General features: G+C 38.4%; 1 protein-coding gene across 1 annotated transcript in view; it reads left to right on the top strand.

Annotated features, from left to right (window-relative positions):
• Nucleotides 1-22,192, top strand: part of LOC111151231 (ceruloplasmin-like) — a 29,512-nt gene that overhangs the window by 5,805 nt on the left and 1,515 nt on the right. Inside the window, exons 6-17 of the mRNA XM_022509037.1 lie at nt 1,162-1,327; nt 3,021-3,151; nt 3,503-3,640; nt 3,915-4,126; nt 5,782-5,932; nt 6,576-6,788; nt 9,027-9,234; nt 10,021-10,160; nt 12,287-12,415; nt 14,428-14,534; nt 15,462-15,663; nt 19,140-19,279. Of these exons, the coding sequence (XP_022364745.1) occupies nt 1,162-1,327; nt 3,021-3,151; nt 3,503-3,640; nt 3,915-4,126; nt 5,782-5,932; nt 6,576-6,788; nt 9,027-9,234; nt 10,021-10,160; nt 12,287-12,415; nt 14,428-14,534; nt 15,462-15,663; nt 19,140-19,279 (1,937 nt within the window). The remainder of the gene's footprint in view (nt 1-1,161; nt 1,328-3,020; nt 3,152-3,502; nt 3,641-3,914; nt 4,127-5,781; nt 5,933-6,575; nt 6,789-9,026; nt 9,235-10,020; nt 10,161-12,286; nt 12,416-14,427; nt 14,535-15,461; nt 15,664-19,139; nt 19,280-22,192) is intronic.

Below are 22,192 nucleotides of genomic sequence, written 5' to 3' on the forward strand. Positions count from 1 at the left end.
GCTGGAAAGAAAGGAAGGATGGAAAGAGGAAGGAATGAGGTTGGGGGAAGGATTGGGTGGAGGCAGTAGGCAGAAAAAGCAAAAATCTAAGTGATATATGGGAGCCAGCTCATACCAGCTCAAGAGGGTAGAGAATTAAGTCAGCCAGCTGATAGACTCTTGGTAACTTCAAACTGGCCAGAGTGGGAGTGTTTAGACCACAAAAATTAGCAAAATAAATCAAATATTGTGTTTCTTGTTTTTAGAGAGCTGATTTAAGAACATGCCATTAGTCAAACCCTCCCATCACTGCCCTCTTCCTTCCTCTCCAGAGAGTAAACACTGGATGTGAATACTATGCATTCTCACACAATATATATGAAAATGTAGAAACCAAAAACACATTGCTGTATTTTATGTTTCATTTTACATAAGTAGATCACACTGCATGTAATTTTCTGCTGTTGCTTTCTTCACTCATCCATGTTTTGGAATCTTTTCCCTGACATTCCCCATACATCTAACTTACTCTTTTACACTGTTGTATAGTTTTACACATTAGGAATATATCCTAAGTTATTTATCCATTTGCCTGCTGATAGGCATTTAAATTGCTTCCACGTTTTTTGCTTATTAACAATGTTATAGTTAACATCTCTTTATTTGCATCTTTTTATGTTTTAACAAATGCTGCCAGTTTGCCTTCCAAAATGTCTGTCCTAACTCACACTCCCACCAACAGTACTCCGAAATCAAAGCACAAGACTAGCGTCCTCATGGAAAGACACCTGCCTTGATTTTCTTCCTGCCTGCCTTCTAGTTAATATAATAACTCAGCTAATTCATTAGTGACTCACAGTAATTTCATTCACCTGAGGAAAGATGTTTTTGACCAAATAAACTCTCAAATTCTTCTCAGTAGAGACACCATCTTCATCTAGGAACCAGTCCAACGGTGGTGATTGTTCCCCGGTAATATATGTTCCTCTAACATTCATCTTTGCATCCTGCTTTTTGTATTTGTCTCACACATTTTAGGTTTTTACACAAATTCCATAAGTAAAATGCCTCAAATTTCTCCGAAAAGGAGAAGTTGCAATACGGTTGGCTAAAACATAAAATACATATGGAATAAGAAAAATGTTGTAGTAATGTTCTCTGCTTGGGTTTACTGTTTTTCAGTTAGTATGCAGGCCTTTTTCAATGTAAGGAATTGCCAGAAACCTTCAACAGACGTTCCTGCGACACGTGTTATACATTACTACATTGCTGCTGAAAAAATTGTTTGGAACTATGCGCCCTCTGGTGTAGATTCCTTCACTAAAAAAAATTTAACAGCATCTGGAAGGTAATAATTTGGTGATTAAAAGTATTCATGGTTAAATAAAGATAATCGAACTTTTTCATAATGAGCTACTCTTAAAAAGGATTTAGGCATCTTATCATAAAAAGATACTGATAAAACAAAAGTAGAAAAATAACTATATCAATAATTAGAAAATATTGAATCAAAGGATCACTACCATACAAAATTTTTCTCTAAATGCCTTGGCAGCCAGTGCAAAATAAAACATTCTGCTCATTTTTTTTCCTAGCACTAAATTTCAAAATAGGTTTATTATATACAATGATGAGACACAGTGGCTATGTTATCAATAACACAATTTTACAAAAATTCAGAAACATGCTTCATGTATAATTTATACCTTCCTGCTAAGATCTGAAGGCAAAATTAAATAATTGTCCAAGACATTTTTTATTACTTTTTTATTTCCTATGACATTCTTAAATCGTTTTATAAATATTTTTATTCCAGCAACACCTAAGAATTTATTACCAGTCCCTATTTTAATGACCAAAAACTATGACATTACCCATGGCACCAGGGTTTAAAAGTACACAAAAAGGGGTGCCTGGGTGCCTTCGGCTCAGGTCCTGATCCCGGAGTCCTAGAATCGAGTCCCACATCAGGCTCCCTCCTCATCAGGAAGCCTGCTTCTCCCTCTGACCTCTCCCCTCTCATGCTCTCTCTTTTTCATTCTTGTTCTCTCTCTCAAATAAATAAATAAAATCTTTACCAAAAAAAAGTACACAAAAAGTTTTTCTGATAGTCCAACTGACATAATTATATTTACCAACTCAAAGATTACAGGAATTTTAATCCTTCTGGTCTACTGAATGAAAGTTACATGTCAGAAAATATCAAGTTCTAAAACCATCAAGCAGTGTTTCCCATGGTAATTATTTTTCTCTAATTTTCTCACAGAAAATTTGTGAAAACTAAGAATGTTATACCAAGTGAATATTTTCTCTTCTTACATCAGCTCATCAATACATTATTCAATCTGTGAGGTGGAAATTTTATATGAAGGATATCTGGGCTTAGAGCAAAACCTAGATTCAGAGTTAGGTCCAACTCTCATTTTATATTGTCTAAAATAAGTATGAATTAATAGATGTTTTTTCAGTTTGCTTGATTGTCCTGGCTATGAAATTCTATGATATGTTAGCATGACAAGTCACTACTTCACTGCTAGGGAATACCTTTTTTCAGGGGAACCTATTTAATTTTATTATAATAAGACTTAAAAAGAAGAATGACATCTCTTATCTTACTATTCTAACATCTCAGCACATACTTTTAGAAAAACTCAGCACATGTTTTAGAAATGATGTTTGTTGTTTGTTAACTACCTGGCTGGAAAAAAAAAATTTTTTTTGTTCCAGAAAAAAAGTGTGTGGATAAACCACCAAGTAGACAGACATAGATACTCATATACATATACATAGATAAAAGACTGAGAAGAAATCCATGGAAAATGTTGACAGTGGTTATATGCAGATAGCAGGACTATGAAGATTTTATTTTGGGGGTCAGTTTTCCCCTTATTTTTCAAATTTTCTACAATGAACATGCATTGCTGTTATAAATTACAAGTAACTTAAAACAGATGTATGTAAATTCTAGATGTATGTAAATTTCTTTTCACGTGATTACTGTTGATTTAAAAGTTCTTTGTGTATCTACTTTCTCTGCACAGCGAATCCCAGCTACATTTTGAACAAAGTGCAAGCAGAATTGGAGGATCTTACAAAAAGCTAGTTTACCGTGAATACACAGATGCTTCCTTCCAAACACCGAAGGCAAGAGAAGAGCACCTCGGAATCCTTGGTAAAATTCTCTTCATAGCTCTGCAGGGTTATAAACACCATTGACATATATTCTGTGCAATCAAAATAGTGTTCACATCTCATGCCATTTTAGAGATTCTAGATGTCATCTGATAACCTTATGAAAACAATACATTTTTTTGTCCCCGCACATCCAATAAGATTAATATATTCACGTAACCCAAAGTGACTTTCTAAGACCGTGAATCATCTAGAGCTCTTGCAGTCGGATGCATTCCTGTTCATGGTATTATCTCTTTACTTTGTTCCAAAAAAAAACTTACTCGAGTAAAACACCTGACAATCATGTTTGTGAAAACAGAGAACAATTCCTAATTCTGTTGCTTTCTAGGCCCTGTTATTAAGGCAGAAGTGGGACAGATCATCAAGGTCACTTTTTATAACAAGGCTTCCCTGCCCCTCAGCATTCAGCCTCATGGACTACGTTACAACACGAGCAACGAGGGGGCCCACAGAGAACCTGGAGGAGGTAAGTAAGGCTCGAGGGAGGCCCACGCAAGCCACACCGCAATACGATGTCAGCTAGAGAATAAAATTCCTCCTCAAATCATGGTGTAGCCCACTTTTCGAGTCATAACAGCTCCGTGTCCTCATTATGGCGGGAATTCTTTCAGCCCCTTTCAGCTGTCACCCAAGGTGCTACAAGGCGAGCAAGATACAGTCCTTGCTCTCAGAGATTTCACAGCCTAGACCGGGGACTCCTGGTCCTCGGTCCTATTTTACAAATATTTATTTCTTACTAGGTACTCCTCCACCTTCCTCACATGTAAATCCTGGCATGACATTTGTCTATACGTGGGAAGCGCCAAGAGATGTGGGTCCTACCTCCGCGGACCCCAACTGCCTGACCTGGTTATACTATTCCTCGGTAAATTTGCCAAAAGACATCAACAGTGGCCTCGTAGGGCCTCTCCTCGTGTGCAGAAGTGGAAGTCTTGGAGAAGATGGCAAACAGGTGAGTCATGGACCTATGTCCAGATATGCCTTGGTGAGAGGTTCCCTGGACACAAACAGAACTGCAGAGGAAAAGCAATGTGGCAATCTGCAGTTTCGATTTCTTCTGTGTGCTGATTCTCTCAATTCTATCATTTTCTGAACTCCAGACCTGTATCTTCTTCTTCTGCCCAATGAGCACCTACCCTAGCGTTTTCTAGACACCTCTAATTCCACCTGACTACTTTAACTCTTCATCTGTCTCTGGACAACCACTACTTGGCCCTCTCTCCTCCACTCTGTCTCTTTGTTGATGACACCACCCCGCCTAGGACTTTGATCAACAACTCCTTTCTCACCTCCAACATTAGTCACCAGACTCCCAATACCACTGCCTTCTTAGAGGTACCATCCCCTCTTTCTGAATTCCTTTAACCTCCTGACTCCTGTTTCCACTTTCGCCCTGTTTCGGTAGAGCTCCACATCTCTTCCTTTCAAATCCAGCTCTAGCACTCTCCACACTCTGTAGTTTGTGGGCTCAGCACACCAGACCCTTGTCGATCCCTCCAGATTCATGCCTCCTCCCTGCCACCCTGTGCATGCAATTCTTATTGTACTGCAGAATTAACTTGTTAGGCCCTGAGTAAGAAAGACTAATACACATCTCTTTGATTTTGCCCTCTTCTCTCTATCAGGAATGGCCTTTCCTCACTGCTTTGCCTGCTTAAAGGGAGACATTTTTAAAACTCCGACAAAGTCCCATCCTGCCTTTTGGAAAATATTCACTAACTATAGTGGTTTCTTCTAGTTATCATAGTTCCTTGTGTATGTTTCTATTGGAGCACGTATCCATGCAATTATATTTATTGGCCTTTCTGTCCCACTAGACCATAAGTTCCTTGAAACCATACACGAGGTTTTATTAATTTTTTGTAACAACCACAGCCCTTCTCTGGCGCGTAGTTGGTGCTCAATAAATGTTTGAGGAATGAATTTCCCTTGTTCTTTACTCACAAGTAAACTAATATCTGATTTCTTTTTTGCATTTATAATTTATAAGGTAATAAAACCTAATAAATCTCCCCAAATAAATATATGTGTAATTGAATGTATATTTTTTTAAAATGAGATGTTGTACTAATAAGCATCCATACAATGAAAACATTATAATCTCATAATTCTCATAGTACATGTAATCTTTCTATTTATTCAAAAATATATAAATATGTATACATATTTAATTTCTTCATAAATGTTAAAAATATGGCTTTCTAGAATTGAAAACATTTTATTTAACTCACTTTCTACAAAGCATTTTATGAAAAGTCAGTACAAATAGCTATGATCATACAGTTTGGTTTTATGAAGTTTAGCTGTGGGGGTCCCTAGAGTAAGAACTTTATATGAAAACAGCTGTAGACAATTCTCCTAACTTCTTAGTTCTGTGATAAATCTATTCACTGGGATTCATGTCTTTATCCATACCTGGATCTTCCAGAAGTATACAAAACACCTTGCATAGGAAATCCTGTATGCAGAGCAACTATTTGACTAGATTTTGTGTGTGTGTGTGTGTGTGTGTGTGTGTGTGTGTGTGCACATGCATATAAATATATATATGTATATGTATGTATATATGTATTTCATGTCTATTTCTTTTTCTATTCCCATCCACAGAAAGGAAAAGACAAAGAGTTTTACCTGCTTGCCACAATATTTGATGAAAATAAAAGTTATCTCTTAGATGAAAATATCGAAACATTTACCACAAAGCCTGAAAATGTGGATAAAAATGATCCAGACTTCCAAATGTCCAATCAGATGTACTGTAAGGGAACATGCAATTTACAGTATAAATTCATTAAGCACTTGTTTAATTTCATTAAGTCTAAAGAATTACAGATTAAGAGAGGCATACATTTTTCCTCAAGGGTTGGCTAATATATTTCATGTTTCTTTTAAAGATAACTTTCGTAGCAAAAATATTATCTACCAGGATGATTATGTTAAATTCAATTTATTAAATATTTAACAATGCCTTGTTGATGTACTATATTGTTTTAGCTATTATTAAATGTGAGATAGAAATATCATGTATTTTTTTTTTTACTGCCAAATTAGTGGCTTTGGTGGGTGGAGTGTTTATTGAGTTAGTTAGTTGATTGGTTGGTTGGTTGGTGGGTATGTGGGTGGGTTTTTGAAGACTGCAGGTGTAGGGAGAAAGGACTGGTCTAGAATCTAAAGACCTGGACTCTGATCTTAACTGTTCCAAATATCAGCTTAATGACACTGGATAAGTAATTACCTCTTTGGCATTAGTTTTCTCAAATCTAAAAGGAAGGGATTAACTCAGATAATCTTGAAATTCTTACATGATTGAGCTGCCTTCTGATTAGTCCTTTGGTAAGTTTGAAGGGATGGTAATTATCAATGAATTAAATATTCTTTTCTTTGTCACGAATGTCTTGTAGCCTTAAATGGATACATGTATGGAAATCTGCCTGGACTTGATATGTGTTTAGGAGACAACGTTTCATGGCACGTTCTCAGTGTGGGATCAGTAGAAGACTTACATGGGATATATTTTTCAGGAAATACCTTCACTTCCTTAGGATCAAGGGATGACACCATAACTCTGTTTCCCCATACCTCCCAGACACTTTTTATGACACCCGATTCTGTAGGTAAGTAGTAGGTCTTCTCTTTCATGCTGAAATGTATCCAGATTATGAAAAACAGTATCTTTACATGCACTGAATATTGTTTGTATAGAAAAAAAGGAACCTACATAAACAGTGCTTAAACAGCCTTTCCCCTGCCCCATGTAATTCAGAGGAACAGTAATATATCATTTCCCAGATCACAAAAATCACCTCCATCCCTCTTGGTTTTCTCTTCCTGGGCTCCAGACTCTAAATCAACCCACACTCCTCAAAAACAATGAAGATGCTTTGAAGCATTTTAACCCATTTTCACTCTATGATCTTCTCTACATCTTACTCTTCCATCCGTTTGTTTCCCAGACCTGCCATCTGCTTTTGCCTTCTCTCTACTCCATTCCTTGAGGATCTGGCTCTCTAGAAAAATGTTTTCACTTCAATGAGGTCAATTGCTGCTGGTAAATTTTTAAAATCAGAATATTGTTAGGGGCGTCAGAGGAGCCTCCTCTCTGCTCCAAACCTGAGACCCTCGTTTGTAAAATAGGGATTGAAGTAATTTACAATCCACAAAAAGGAATAGATAAGGACCAGGTGAGACAGATGTGGCATAGTAAAGCGCCTGGCATATGTTAGTGTTCAATATTAGTGCCTTCATTATCCTGCAGATCCACCTCCACCAAAATAAAATAAATAAATAAAATAAAAATCCATTCATCTTGGTCAAAAACTACTGACACCAATCAAATGCTGGCTACACATTAAGCTAGCCACTCCGTAAATGCCATGGATTGGTATCTGAACTCTTGGTGATAGTGCAGATTCATTCGATTACATTTTCTGCATTTAAAAATTTTCTATTTTACTTTTCAAACAAACAGAACCTGTGATTAAGAGCACTGGGAGGAAAAAAAGAAATCTTCTCCAACACTCATTCTCTCCGCCCTGTGCACTCACTCTGCGGCAAGGGATTTCCTGCCCCTGCCTGCCCCACTTCTTCCGCTCCTTTTCCCTGGAGATGTTTTCCTGGACTTAAGAAAAAAAATTGCTTCCTTCTTCCTCTCTTTCCTTAATGAGATCAGCCACAGTAAACCCGTGGAGATGCCTGCTATGGGTCAAGAGCTGTCTCCATGGGCATCACTTCATTCTAAACAAGTACTTCTTCCCAAATCCTTGAGTCTGAAGGTTTTGATTCTTGTTCATCTTCCTGAATCCTACCCTCTGCAAAAACTAACAGCAACAACAGAATCTGGTACAGATGAGACAGAAGAGAGTGTTGGGGATCATAAAGGTAACTTTCAGAAGCAGCATTGGCATGTGATAACCATAAAATTAGCAAAATCAGAGAAAGAAAACCTGAAATTCGGGTGGAATTCATGGCCTGAACCAGGCTGGAATTTTTGTTGTTGTTGTTGTTGTTGGGTCCTTGTTTGGGGATTTGAAAGTATGAGTCTGATTGCCTTCCACTTCCGCCACTCTGACCCAAGCCGCACCTTCTCTCATGGATCACTCTGTAGGGTCCTAACAGGTCTCCTTCCCTCTGCACTTGCCCACTGCCGTCTGTTCTCAGCACAGCTGCCAGTGTCGTTATCCCGCATCAGCTCAAAATCTCACAATGGCTCCCCATTTCAGATCCACAGACTTTCGGTGGTCCCCAAGAGCCCTTGGGACCCAGCCCTCCAACCCGCACCAAGCTTGACTCCTCTCACCCTTGTTCACTCCACTCCAGACACATGGGCCTCTAGAATGGTCTGCAGACACACCAAACAGACCCTCAGGTTGGGGATTTTGCTTCATGTTTCCTCTGCCTGGACTGCTCTTGTCCCGCATCCATCCCTCACTTCTCATCTTTGTCCAGGTGTCACCCTCCCATCAAGGCCTTCCCTGATCGTCCTATAAAATATTGGTCATTGTTCCCTGCCTTCCATACCCCATCCAGGATTCTCAGTCCTCCTGAGACCAGTCTGCTTTTCTCTTCAATCCATAGCACTTCCAACATCCATAAATGTTACCTGCTCTGTTTACGGCAACACCCACCCGGCAATATGAACCCTAAGGGCGTGGATTTTTTTAACCATTTTGTTCACCGATGTTTCCCAAGTTCCTAGAAATAAGCCTGGCATAAAGAACAAGTACCTGCCAAAGTAATGAAAAAAATAATAAATTTTACTGTATTCCATTTGGGGATTTATATCTTCTAGATGACTTCACAGAGAAAAGAAATCGAACATAAAGCTTATGCATTCTTTTCTGACTCACCTCCAGGAACTTTTGATGTGGTTTGTATGACAACAGAGCACTATCTAGGAGGCATGAAGCATCAGTACCACGTGAGGCAGTGTGCGGAGCCAAACCCTGACGAAACACAGTATGAGGAAGAGAAAACCATTTATATCGCTGCCGAGGAAGTTGTGTGGGATTATTCTCCTAGCAGGAAGTGGGAGAAACAACTGCAGCATTTACAAGGAGAGAAGTACGGCAGTAGCTTCTGTCTCTAGCCGAGAAGGGTTCACTGTGGAGTCCTCCGCTCTTCCTTTTCAGTCTCACTCATGTGTGCACCTGTTGCGTGTTGTGTATGAGTTTTCTACGGTATGTGTGTGTGATGTGCTTGTGCAGGACAGGTGTGTGTGCATGGTATATGTGAGGCACCTGTGTGGTTAGGATATGTTCTAAATATAATGTTTATCTATGTATCTTACCTTTGATTATAAATGATTTCAATTCTTTCTAAATATCTGCCTCACTTACTTCTGGGCTTTGTTTCTCACTGTCTTTCTTTTCACTCCTTGCATCCAGTTTTCCGGAAGTGTGTTACTATCCCGCCTGACCACTCTTAGGTGTCCTAAACATCACTCGAGCTACATTTAACATTGGGCATCAGTCAGATTTCCCTTTTGTCTTCCTTTGTCTCTGTCAATCTGTCTTCTTTCGGGAACCTCAAATTGGAGACCCTTGTTTTTCTTTTTGTAAAACTCGATTTCTGTCTCTGATTTTAACTTTTGCTATTTGTCCATGTATCAAAACTAAAATTTCCTCTGGAAAACATGTTTTAAAGTACAGAATGAATATCCAGCAATCTTGCCAGTACTGAGAATTTTTTGTTTTTAAGAAGAATTACTTTTCGAGGTAAAGAAGCCTCTAGACATTAATCAATTGTGTTGTTTCAATAAGGAGTTCTTCCATATGAGAATTTGTCGAATTTAATGATTGAATTAACTAACTTTGTGGTTTTTTTGGTTTTGTTTTTATTTCCTTAAAGTGAAACGAACATATATTTGGATAGAATTGGAACGTTTCTTGGGTCCAAATACAAGAAAGTCCTATACCGTCAATATGATGATATCACATTCAAGAATCAAACAACTAGAAATGAAGATGAAAAACATCTGGACATACTAGGTATTAATATACGATCAGACTGGTCTTCAAGTTTTTCTTCTTTTTTTTTTTTTTTTTTTTTTAAAGATTTTATTTATTTATTTGTCAGAGAGAGAGAGGGAGAGAGAGCGAGCACAGGCAGACAGAATGGCAGGCAGAGGCAGAGGGAGAAGCAGGCTCCCTGACGAGCAAGGAGCGCGATGTGGGACTCGATCCCAGGACGCTGGGATCATGACCTGAGCCGAAGGCAGCTGCTTAACCAACTGAGCCACCCAGGCATCCCAAGTTTTTCTTCTTGTCCTCGGCCACCAGAGATAACAATCTCTGAGATAACAATTCTCAACACACATTGAGGTTATTGTCCACCTCCACCTTGACAGAAAAGTGCCTATGACGTTAATTCTAATTTGTTTGCCAATAGGCACTTTTACTGGGAAAAGGAAACTGATTCAAGTGTTGTTTCATGGAAACTGAAGAGACGATAGGAAGTTACTCTGGTCAGGTTCAGATTACCTGACTGCTTTCCCACAGAATTCAAGAACTCTAGAGAGACCTTAGAAGTAGCATTTAGAGATCATTTCGTTGATACTAAAATGAAGCCCAGAAGCCCTATGGTAGTGAGGAGGGGGACCTTTTTGTTTAAATTTAAGTGTTTAATTTAAACATTTCAAGTGTTAATATTTAGTTTCAATTGTCTAACTGTGAGCAAAATTACAGCCATTTCTTCTACCCTTGTCAAGTCAGCTAGGAAAACTACAAGCCACCCAAGCACCTATATGTAACATTTCCCTAAATCTGGCAGGGTCTGCAGAGGTCACATGATATTATCATATGTCAAATGACATTTCTGTATGTTGCATAGTATTTCCAGAAGTCACATGGCATTTATGCTTAAATTTTATTTGGGTCCTGATAACTCTGTGTTTATTGGAGACTATTTTCTTCTTTTTCTTTGTAAGGTTTTATTTATTTATGTATTTGAGAGAGAGTGCACTCACACACACAGAGAGAGGGGGAGGACCAGAGAAGGGAGGGAGAGGGAGAGAGTCTTAAGCAGACTCTGCATTGAGTGAGGAGCCCAACATGGGGCTTGATCTCACCACCTGAGATCATGACCTGAGCTGAAACCAAGAGTCAGATACTTAAGCGGCTGAGCCACCCAGGGACCCCTATTGAAACTATTTTCTGGTGTGGGACCCTGAGAAGATGGATTTACATGTTGTTGGAGAAACTCATACTCTTCTTGGCTCCTCATTAGCCTCTCAAGTTTGTCTGTTTGCAACCCCCAGAAGGAGGTCTGTGCTGTCCAGTTCTCACTTGCTGTTGGGTGGCTTCCGTCTTTAGTAACAGCAGGATGTTAGTTTTGCTGGGATCCTGGCTGAATGAATCAAGATAAATAACACAATATGACCCTCTAGATTCCATTCTTATTTATAAAAAAAAAATATCTTACAGAAAAGGGGAAACAGTTCTCTACTGTTTGAGAAGGTGGGATGGCCATGGGGACAAAGAGTGGATGTCCCAAGCTAGCATCTCATGTCCAGCAGGTACCTTCAGGGCTCTGATTTCAGTAATTATAGTGCAAATTTGAAGAAATCCTCACTGCTTAATTCATCTCAAAACTGTCTCTGTTTCAGAATTTTTATAGACACTGATATAACTGCTTCTAAATAGAAAGAAGATTTAAAATAAAGTTTTTACCTCCACTTCTTGGCCTGGGATGGAAGGGAGAGAGAGTACAATGAAGGGGTCTTCAGTCTTGAGGGAAAAAGAATCATCTTTGGTCAGTAAAAAGCCCTTCCAGCTCCTGCTAACTCTCCACTAAGGTGAAAAGGGAAAAGGATAAAAGGTTTAAGTGATAAGGTTGGTTAAGAAAGAAAATAAAAGATGTCATTTCTAAATTGTGTGTTTTCATAGGCATTAACTGATGCTACTCAAAATAAATGTTCTGAAGACTTAAATTTTCCAGGCAAAAACTATGTTTCATAAATCATCAATGATCCACTTGTTAAAAGTGTGTTTTATTTGGCTGCATGTTCAGGAAAAAGGATAAAAATAAGTCACAGTATAAATACTTAAGAGGACAGAGGATTCATAATTTATAATAAATAACAATTTCCACACATTTTCCTTTTTATATTCCCTAGGTCCTTTAATATTTCTCACTCCTGGTCAAAAAATCCGAATTGTCTTTAAAAATAAAGCCTCAAGACCATATTCGATCCACGCTCACGGAGTGAAAACAAACAATTCCACCGTTGTTCTAACACAGCCAGGTAACTGCTTCAGAAGAGAAAAAAGCTTCACAGCTTTTATGCAGGACTACGTGCTAATGTCTTTTCTTAAGTATGGGCATAATTCAAGATGAGAGAGACCAGTGGACTAGTAGGAAGGGTCTAAAGAAGGAGCTTGGGAGCGAGTTCCTTTTGCAAGTCTTGAGTTTGCTTCCGGGATGGGTACCATGAGAAAAACTCCCCCGGGTATACAATTTCTTCTAGAACTACCTTCCCTCCCATCTCTCCACCCATGCAGCTGCCAGTATTATAGACTATACTCCAACTCTCCAATTCAAGTACTAAAGTAGGAGTTGAGTATACAATGCAGTGTGTGACGAAGGGGGTAGGGAGAGAGAGACACTAAGAGGAAGTCATGAACCTCATGTATTAACATTTCTGTGGTAACACCATTATACAGCATGCATTATATACCTCAGATAAAAATAAGTGATTTTTAATTTTATTTATTTATTTGAGAGAGAGAGCACAAACAGGGGAAGCAGCAGGCAGAGGCTGAGGGAGAAGCAGTCTCCCCACCAAGCAGGGAACCCCATGTGGGGCTTGATCCCAGGACACTGGGATCATGACCTGAGCTGAAGGCAGATGCTTAACTGAACTGAACCACCCAGGTGCCCCCCAAACAAATGCTTTTAATATATGCCCAGGGAGCAGACCCTGAAATGAAAATGTGTGGGCAGATAGTACTCTTGGGATCAAAGGCTATGGAGAGAAAGACAAAGACACAGAATTGGGCACAGGAAGAGCTTACGTAGAGATGCTGCCTCAGTAGAAATCACAGCCATCCCTAGAAGTTCTGAAGAGAGGATGGTCCTCAGTTGCCCTGAGTTGGGGTGAGAAAGCTGGGCCTTTCTGCCCCTGCATCTGTCATTGGATGTAAGCCTGGGTGAGGTGGCTCTCTTCTACCAAGGCTATCTCAGAAGTTGATGGACAGCCTGTGGAGCAATGATTCCTTCATTCTTAAAGGGGAACCTGAATGTCTACTGTAGTTGACTACCAAAACAAGTAGTTCTGGGAATTAAGGATATCAAGGAAAGAGCCAAATTCAGAAAGGAAAGATGCACGGGGCAGAGGGATGAAAGAGACATTTTGATGGCAGGTGAAATATTCCCTTTTGGATTAAAAAAAAAAAAAAGATAGTCCCATGGTAGTGCCAACATGAATCTCCTACCAAGAGAGTTTGCAAGTCAGCACTCTGTTCTCATTAGAGAAGGATTCCATTGCTTACATTCCACAAACACTTCTGGGTTCCTGCTGTGCTCAGGCCCTGTGTGGTGAGCTGGAAGGGGAGGGCTGGTACTAAGTTGTTAAAAACTCGGAAGCAGGGAAGTTGGGGATAGGATCAAGTTAGCAGAGATGCTTAGGAAAATTAATTTAAGCCTCTGGAAGTGGGAGACGCAGGATTATATAGCAAGGCACAGGAGTGGAAGGAGGTGTCCAAAAAACCTTCTCTGAAATAGGCAAGAGTATAGGATTTAGATTCCATAGGGCTAATGCAAATGCTCTGGGAACAGGGAAGAGGCCCATGTGATCTATAAACTAGAAGGTTCAGAGCTGGAATTCAAAACAAGTCTGTCGTGTTGCAAAGCCTGCATTATCTTCACCACTATAATATTTGTTGAACACATGAGTTCAATATGTAATGACTGACATTTTTCAATGGCAAAATCACTGTAAGGTTTTGATTCAGTAACCCAGAGACGGTGAGAGGCGCAGTGAGAGTTATGTCAACTTCACCCTGTGACCCGAGCAATGCCTTATTTGGACCATCTTGTCTAATCCCTAAATTCCCATTTTATGTGCAGGAGGAAACAGAGGCTCAGAAACTATAAACACATTGACCAAGACCACAGAGCTAGGAGGGGTAGAGCCAGAAGTGGAAACTAGGACTCTGTTACCTAATATGTGTATAGCTTCAGGGTTTGCTTGTTATCTCCCTAAAAACATGGGCTTTAAAAGATTCTGTATATAAACACTGTATTTGTCTATTTTAGGAGAGATCCAAACATACATTTGGCAGATTCCAGAAAGAACTGGTCCTGCCTCAAAGGACTTTGAGTGCATACCTTGGTTTTACTACTCGACCGGGGATGCGGTTAAGGTAACGTTAAATCAAGTCATCCTTTTTTTTTCTATCTCCTCTTGGAAATTATAATGAAAGAAAGAAGGAATTGATTTGTGTTTTTAAAAAAATCTTAGTTCTATGTAATCTTTCATTTAAGTGACCTGAATCCTGCTCAGCTTTTAATTCAACAGATGTTTGCTTTTTCCAAGAGCAAGATCATTGCGTTATGATTACTTCAATTCATGGTATTTTCTAAAATGTCACTGTGAATTGGAAAATATAATAATATCCTCTTCTTTGCTTTGTTAGATTTGGATTACAGAAAACAAAGTATGGAGTTAAAAGTCTCTGATGAATGAGAAATAAACATATACAGATGTATATAGCTTTTTAAAACCATCAATGCTGGCGTTCAATTTATTTTCACTTAACAACAACAACAAAAGTCTCGTCTCCAAACTTTTAGTTATTTTGGCCTGCTCTCTGCCTAGAACAAGAATCTACACAGACACTCAACCCCAAACCAAAATGAGTATAAACAAACCAAGGTTCCTAGCCGGAAGCGGCTCTGGGAGCAGAGGCGTTGCATGGCCAAGGATCCGAGACTTTTAGACTTCACTGCCTGCCAACTCCAATGCCAAGAAATCCTAATTTAAAACAAAGCTCTGGGTTTTTGTTTTTTATTTCAAAAATAGAGCTAAATCCACTGAGGAATGTGACTAAAATCCCTCTCAGGAGTTAGTTGCTCTCGTCAGACTTCAGCTCGAATGAGTGAGATGACCGTTTTTCCTCAGTCAAGGATTTAACATGTCAAACATTTTCTTAGTCGCAGACTTAGAATCCCAATGACTACAAACTCACGATCTGAACTCGTTAGAACTCAACCTTTATTCTACTCATTTCACTGGTTGGGGGACATTTTTAATTTGGGGCACAGTTGATAATCTTGCTTTGCCTCTTCAGGATCTTAACAGCGGACTGGTAGGCCCTTTGATCGTGTGTCGCAAAACCACCAAAGCCAGCATAGTTCACCGTGTGCTCCACTTTATGATTTTTGATGAGAACAAATCCTGGTACTTTGAAGAAAATGTCAACACCTATTCTTCAGATCCAAACAACATAGACAGGAATGATGAACAGTTTTACCTCAGCAACCAAATGCACGGTAATGTCCACTAGCTGCCTCAACAGCTGGAGCCTGTACGGTGTTTCATACAAAGGGAACAGGGGAGGGTTCACACTTACCAGACTCGGCAGTATAGAGAAGGCAATCACATAGGACTGTGGAGTAGATCACGTGGCCCAGGCTGGCAAACTTTTTCCATAAAGGGCCAGAGAGTAAAGAGTGTAGACTTATCTCTACCATAGGCTATATTTTACTCTGCCATAGGGCACAAGGGCACCCACAGATAAGATATAAAGAAATGGAAGTGGCTGTGAGCCAATATAAAACTTAATTTATGGACACTGAAGTTTGCTTTTCATAAAATTTCATGTTGGGAAGCATTCTTTTTTGTTTTTTTTAACCACTTAGAAATTTAAAAACCATCCTGCACTCAGGGGCCAGAGAGAAACAGGAAGTAAGAGGGCTGGATCTGGCCTAAGGGCTGTAGACTTAGCTGCAAGGCAAATTCCAATGCTTCTGGAACCACACAGGTGATGTAAAACCGAGAATACCAGCTATCAGTTCTGGGGATTTCCTACACACCTTTCTAAGTCTCTTACCTGGACAGACACAGGGAAAGGTGGGGCTTGTAGCAAATTGGTGAGCACATGGTCTCATCCAATTTCCCACCAGGCAGAACGTTAAAAAACCCCATGCTCATCAGCCAAAATTCTTTTGTCGATGGCTTATGAATAGGCTCATCCTGTTTATGCCCCCCCATCTAGAATCACAGTAATGAGCCAATTATTCAAAGAACAAGCACATAAACAATCTCACTTGAGATTGTTTATGTGACTGATTGACAGCCACATTCAGTCGGACTTCTGGTCCCAGTCCTTTCACAGGCGGAAGCTCCGGGATGCAACTAGGTAAGGGATCCTTAAGTAAAGCAAACCCAAATGTGATCTTTTTCAACTTCTTCATTTTCTTCCCCCAAGATACATACAGTAAATTTGAAACTAATTCAAGGACTGCATCTTTGCTTACCCATCATCTTTTAATATGCCTTGTGGAGGGCACAGAGCACCACACTGGTGCTGAGGAGATACGAAGGCCAGTAAGATGAGGCATCCTCTCTAGAGTTGTTCACAGCACAGGGCTGGCCCATTTCTGCTGACCTGGAAGGGTGGGGGTGGTGGTGGTGCTGGAACAGAAATATCAACACAGTGCTGTGTTTTAAGTTCTTATTTCCAAGATGGTCTTCCTGAAGGGGAGAGGACTTTAAGTTGAATATTTAAAGATGCATGGGAGTCTGTCTAGTAAAAAGGGAGGAGGATGACATTCCAAGTAGATAGAAGAATGTGACCTAAGAAAGAAAGAAAAGCCCACAGAATTGTGCAAGACCTTGAATACCATGTTAAGAATGTAGACACGATCTAAACTGGGGTTTCTCAAGCTTGCCACTATTCATATTTTTGGTCTGGTAACTATTGGGAGGGGGTTGTCCTTGTACATCATAAGATGTTCAGCATCCTGCTTACCCTCCAGCCCTGGGAAGCCAGTAACACCTTCCCCCAAGTTGTGCAACTCAGAATATCTCCAGGCACTGCCAAATGTCCCCTGCAGGACAAAATCCAATTAAAGACCACTGTGCAGAAGGCATCAAAGTCACCAGACGAGGGAACAGTAAGTAGAGGTGCATACTCTAGGAACCGCTCTGGCGGTCAGCCAGGCCTTCATGCTCCAGGCCTAGTCTGAGCAGCATCAAGCATTGCTTGGGAGCTTGTTAGAAATGCAGAATTTCAGACGAAACAGATCTAGTAAATCATAATCTGCACTGGAATAAGATTCTCGGGATACATGCACATTAAAGTCTGAGAAGCACAGTCTAAAGCAGTCTCCTAGTTTTTTCTATTTCTAGTATATCCCTCCATCAGCTAAAAGTGTTAGAACCCAACCTCCATAGATATATGGTTATAAATTAGATATTTGTACCACTGTATTAAAGCATTTTTGGCATTTCAACAGGTGAACATGAAATAGAAAAGTAAAAAGGAGTTAATAATTATTATACAAAATATTTTATTTATCTTTATCTTAATATTTAATTAAATCTCAAAAATTAATATTTAATTTTTATTAAAACAAATTATTTATATATAATTACATATATTAATTACATAATTTATATAAATAATATATAATTTATATGGTTTATATATAACTACATATAATTTATATAGTTTTTATATAAATTTATATAGTCGATATATTTAAATTTAAATTTAATTTAAATATTATATATTTATATATTGATATAAATTATCAATATCATATAATATAATTAATATATTATAATATATTATATAATTAATGTATAATTCAGTATATATTTATGCATTAATATTAAAATACAGTATTAATATATTATATAATTTATAATTCAATTATATTAATTATTACATATTAATATATTACACATATTAATATTAATATGTTACATACTAGTATAATTACATGTTATATTACTGTTATATTATATGTTAATACAATATTATATATGATTACATTATATTATAATAATTTTATATATTATAGCATATATTTAATTATATATTAATATTAACTTATATATTATATATAAATTATATTATATATTATATTATATATTAACTTAATATATAATACGTAATTATATATTAATGATGACTAAATTATATAATTGATTATATATAATTATATGTATATATAATTATATGCATACATAAAATACATAAATTATATATTATACCTATAATTAAATTAATATTTTTTTCCTATTACTCTTTGGAAACCACAGCTATAGAGGATTAAAACTAGAGAGAGAGCGAAAGAAAAAGGCCCAGACCCCAGCTCAAAGGCCATTCTACTCATACCAGTGACAGATCATGAAGGTCTAAATAACAGCAGTCAAAGAAGAACACACTCAATTTCTAGGCCTCTTACGATCACTTTAAACATACTTTAAATATATAGACACATTTAAGTATCCCTCAATTTATGTATCCATAGTGGTGAAATATTCTAGTGCAACCCAATTACTTAAAGCAAGCTCAACTCCTCATTTCCTGAGGCAAGAAAAACTCCCTGGAATTAGACTCATCCAAATGAATGGATGGTTTGGTCATGTTTAACAGCTTCCTTAGACGGAATTTAACTTGCTCATGGCCTCTGAAAACACATATGATACTTTCTATGAGGTGTTTTTTTTTTAAACCTACATTATTTGACTTTATTTTTTTCTTTTTTTTTTTTTTTTAAGATTTTATTTATTTGTTTGACAGACAGAGATTACAAGTAGGCAGAGAAGCAGGCAGAGAGAGGGGGGAAGCAGGCTCCCTGCCGAACAGAGAGCCTGATGCGGGGCTTGATCCCAGGACCCTGGGATCATGACCTGAGCCGAAGGCAGAGGCTTTAACCCACTGAGCCACGCAGGTGCCCCAAACCTACATTATTTTAAATCTTTGTGGAATATAATACATTGTATCCCTCCACAGCAATTAACGGAAGAATGTTTGGAAATAACCAAGGTCTGACGTTCCACGTTGGGGATGAAGTGAATTGGTATCTGATTGGCATGGGGAGTGAATTTGACCTGCACACGGTTCACTTTCACGGCCACAGCTTTGAATACACGGTAAGAGCCCTGGGCAGCGTCATCTAATTGTTGTTGTGTCTTGTGAAGCAGTTATGGGGGCAGCATGGCAGGATAACAGCACTAGAAAGGAAATGACCCAGCCAGAGCTGAAGTTCAACACCTACAATCTATAACATAGCAGGTACATGTAAATAGTTATGCGTTTAGCTCTTTGTGTCCTGTGGACACTCAGGAAATGCTTATGAATGCACAAAGGGCACTTCTCACTCTAATCTGGTGTTACCTGCTAGGTAAATAAGACTTCTACAATCATCTCGAGTTTCACCCTTTCTATCCCAATTTTTGTTTTCAAACCCTTAGTAACTTAAGAGAAAAACAATTGGAACACATACATTTTGCCACACTTTCTTTCTTTCTCCATTTTTCTGAACCCCATTTAATTGCATAACATCATGGTTCTTCACCCCAAGTACTAAATAAAGTCATGTGCACCCTAAGACTAAAGAATCTCTGCCCCATTGTGCTAACATGATCACGCCCCACATTAATTCAGTAATATAATCTATCATATAATCCATCAAATAGTCCCAGTTATCCCCCAAATGCTCTTTCTAATGAAAATCTAATGATTTTGTTTTGTTTTTAATTCAGGATCTAATCAACTATACATAGTATTTGGTTGTCACTGTCATATCTCTCCTAAAATAAGTGATTTTTTTTTCTTGATCCTTCATGGCATTTCATTTTTGAAGGGTCCAGGCCAGTTGCTGACCATTGTAGAATGTCCCATATTCTACCGTGGTCGGATAGCTTCCTCGTGATCAGAGCCATGTCAAACATTCTTGACATGAGCAGCACGTAGGTGATATTATGTGCTTTCCATGTCACACCAAGAGGTACATGCTGACAAGAGGTACTGACATTGGGCTGTTTTTTAAACATATCTTATTCTCCAACTATATTTCACCTTGTAGTTTTAAAAAGGATTCATTGATGAGTGTTCCTGGAATCAATTTTTACACTGGGAGTTATAAATGGTAACTTTCTAATTCTGTCATTCCTTCAGCATTTGTTATAACATAAAAATGCAGAATTAGGTGACAACTGGCTTTATGGTAACCTTTTAAAATAATTATCTTCATCTTTTTCTCTCGTATGTATTCTTAGTCTCTTTATTTCTCTGTCTCAATAGCTTTTTCCCCATCTCACCTTCATACTCTTTACTGGGGTTGTTTCACTGACCATCTTTTCCTGGACATCTCTCTAATTTATTGAAAGTATTTTAAGGTTTATCCTTCCCCTTTTCAGTGTCCGGGTTAGTGTCACTTATTTACTTAAGGAGCATTTTCTTTATCTCTTCATCTTCATTCCTTATATACACATTAATGTACAATTGAGGACCAATTATATTTCATGCATTTGACACCTCATTTAGTTCAGCCACTTGGCATAATACAGTTCACCTTTTGGCGTTGATAAAAGTTTCACATAAAGCTTTCCTAGATTCGAAGAGCGCCTGGGTGGCTCAGATGGTTAAGCCTCTGATTTCAGCTCAGGTCATGATCCCAGGGTCCTGGGACTGAGTCCCGGATCAGGCTCCCTGCTCAGTGGGGAGCCTGCTTTTCCCTCTCCCTCTGCTTCTCCCCCTGCTTGTGCTCTTTCTCTCTCTCTGTCAAATAAATAAATAAAATCTTAAAAAAAAAAAAAAAGCTTTCCTGGATTCTAGATGTATTATATTAGCTTCTGTAATGCTCAGCCTCAGACAAATTCGATGAGTCTGCATGACTTGATTTGCACCAAGCTTTATCAGTGTGCTGCTTTCTTTTCTGTCCTTTAATGAACACATTTATTCCTCTTAAACTTATTTGTTTTGGCTTAAGAACTATTTTTATTATTCTAGGGAATTTTACATGACAAAGTAGACAGAATAATATAATGATCTCCTTTACCCTCCACCCAGGGCCAACAATCATGAGCTTCTCCTATTGCCATCTACATTCCTTGTGTTTTTGAAGGAAAAGCCTTGATACAAGGGTTGTTATTCATAAGTGTTTACATTAGATTTTAAAGATTACAACAAAAGAGAGAGATTTAAACTCCGGGTATAGTTTTTAAGTACGTTTAATGTTTAGTTCAGATCAGTTCAGTTTGGCAAGTGCTTCTGACATTCCTAGAACCATGCCAAGCGTTGAGTGGAGAGAAAATCAAGAGTTAGCTCTACATAAATGTTTATAATATAAGGCATCAAGTTAAGTGGAATTTGTGGTAACATTTCTATAATGTTAATTAAAGCTAACCTTGATTAAGTACTTCTTATGTACCAAGTGCTATGCTTAGTTCTTTGCATGGATTTCTCATTGAGCCTTCCCAGAGATAGGCACTATTTTATCACTGTTTTATAAGGGAATGAAATGAAGGATTAACAAGATGAAGAACTTTCTCATAAATGAGTAGAAGTAGGATTTGAACCCCCAGCTCTTACTCTAGAGTCCCTCAAGTCCCTCACTCTCTACCTCTTCACAAAATTGCTCTTTTCGAAAGAATCCTATTAAATTTAAGAAACAAAATGAACAAACAAAGAAAAAAAGAGACAAACAGGAAACCAGACTCTTAAATACAGAGAGGAACTGGTGGTTGCCAGAGAGGAGGTGGGTGGGAGGGTGAGTGAAATAAGGGAGAATGAGAGTATGCTGATCACGATGAGCACTGAGAAAGGTATAGAATTGTTGAATCGCTATATTGTGCACCTGAAACTAATGTAACACCATATGTTAATTATACTTGAATTTAAAAACAAGAATAATCCTATTCCTAGTACCAGCAGCTGTCAGTTCTAGCCACTCACTCTTAACCTCCCTCAGATGATCACGAATAGTCTTTCCCCTCCCTTGAGGTGAAATTTAATTACTCTAGCCGCTGGGCTTTACTCTCTGGAACTCCTGAGTATAGCAA

This window comes from Enhydra lutris, unplaced genomic scaffold (assembly GCF_002288905.1).
Source record: "Enhydra lutris kenyoni isolate GAN:26980312 unplaced genomic scaffold, ASM228890v2 scaffoldscaffold2, whole genome shotgun sequence".
Classification (NCBI taxonomy): Eukaryota; Metazoa; Chordata; class Mammalia; order Carnivora; family Mustelidae; genus Enhydra; species Enhydra lutris.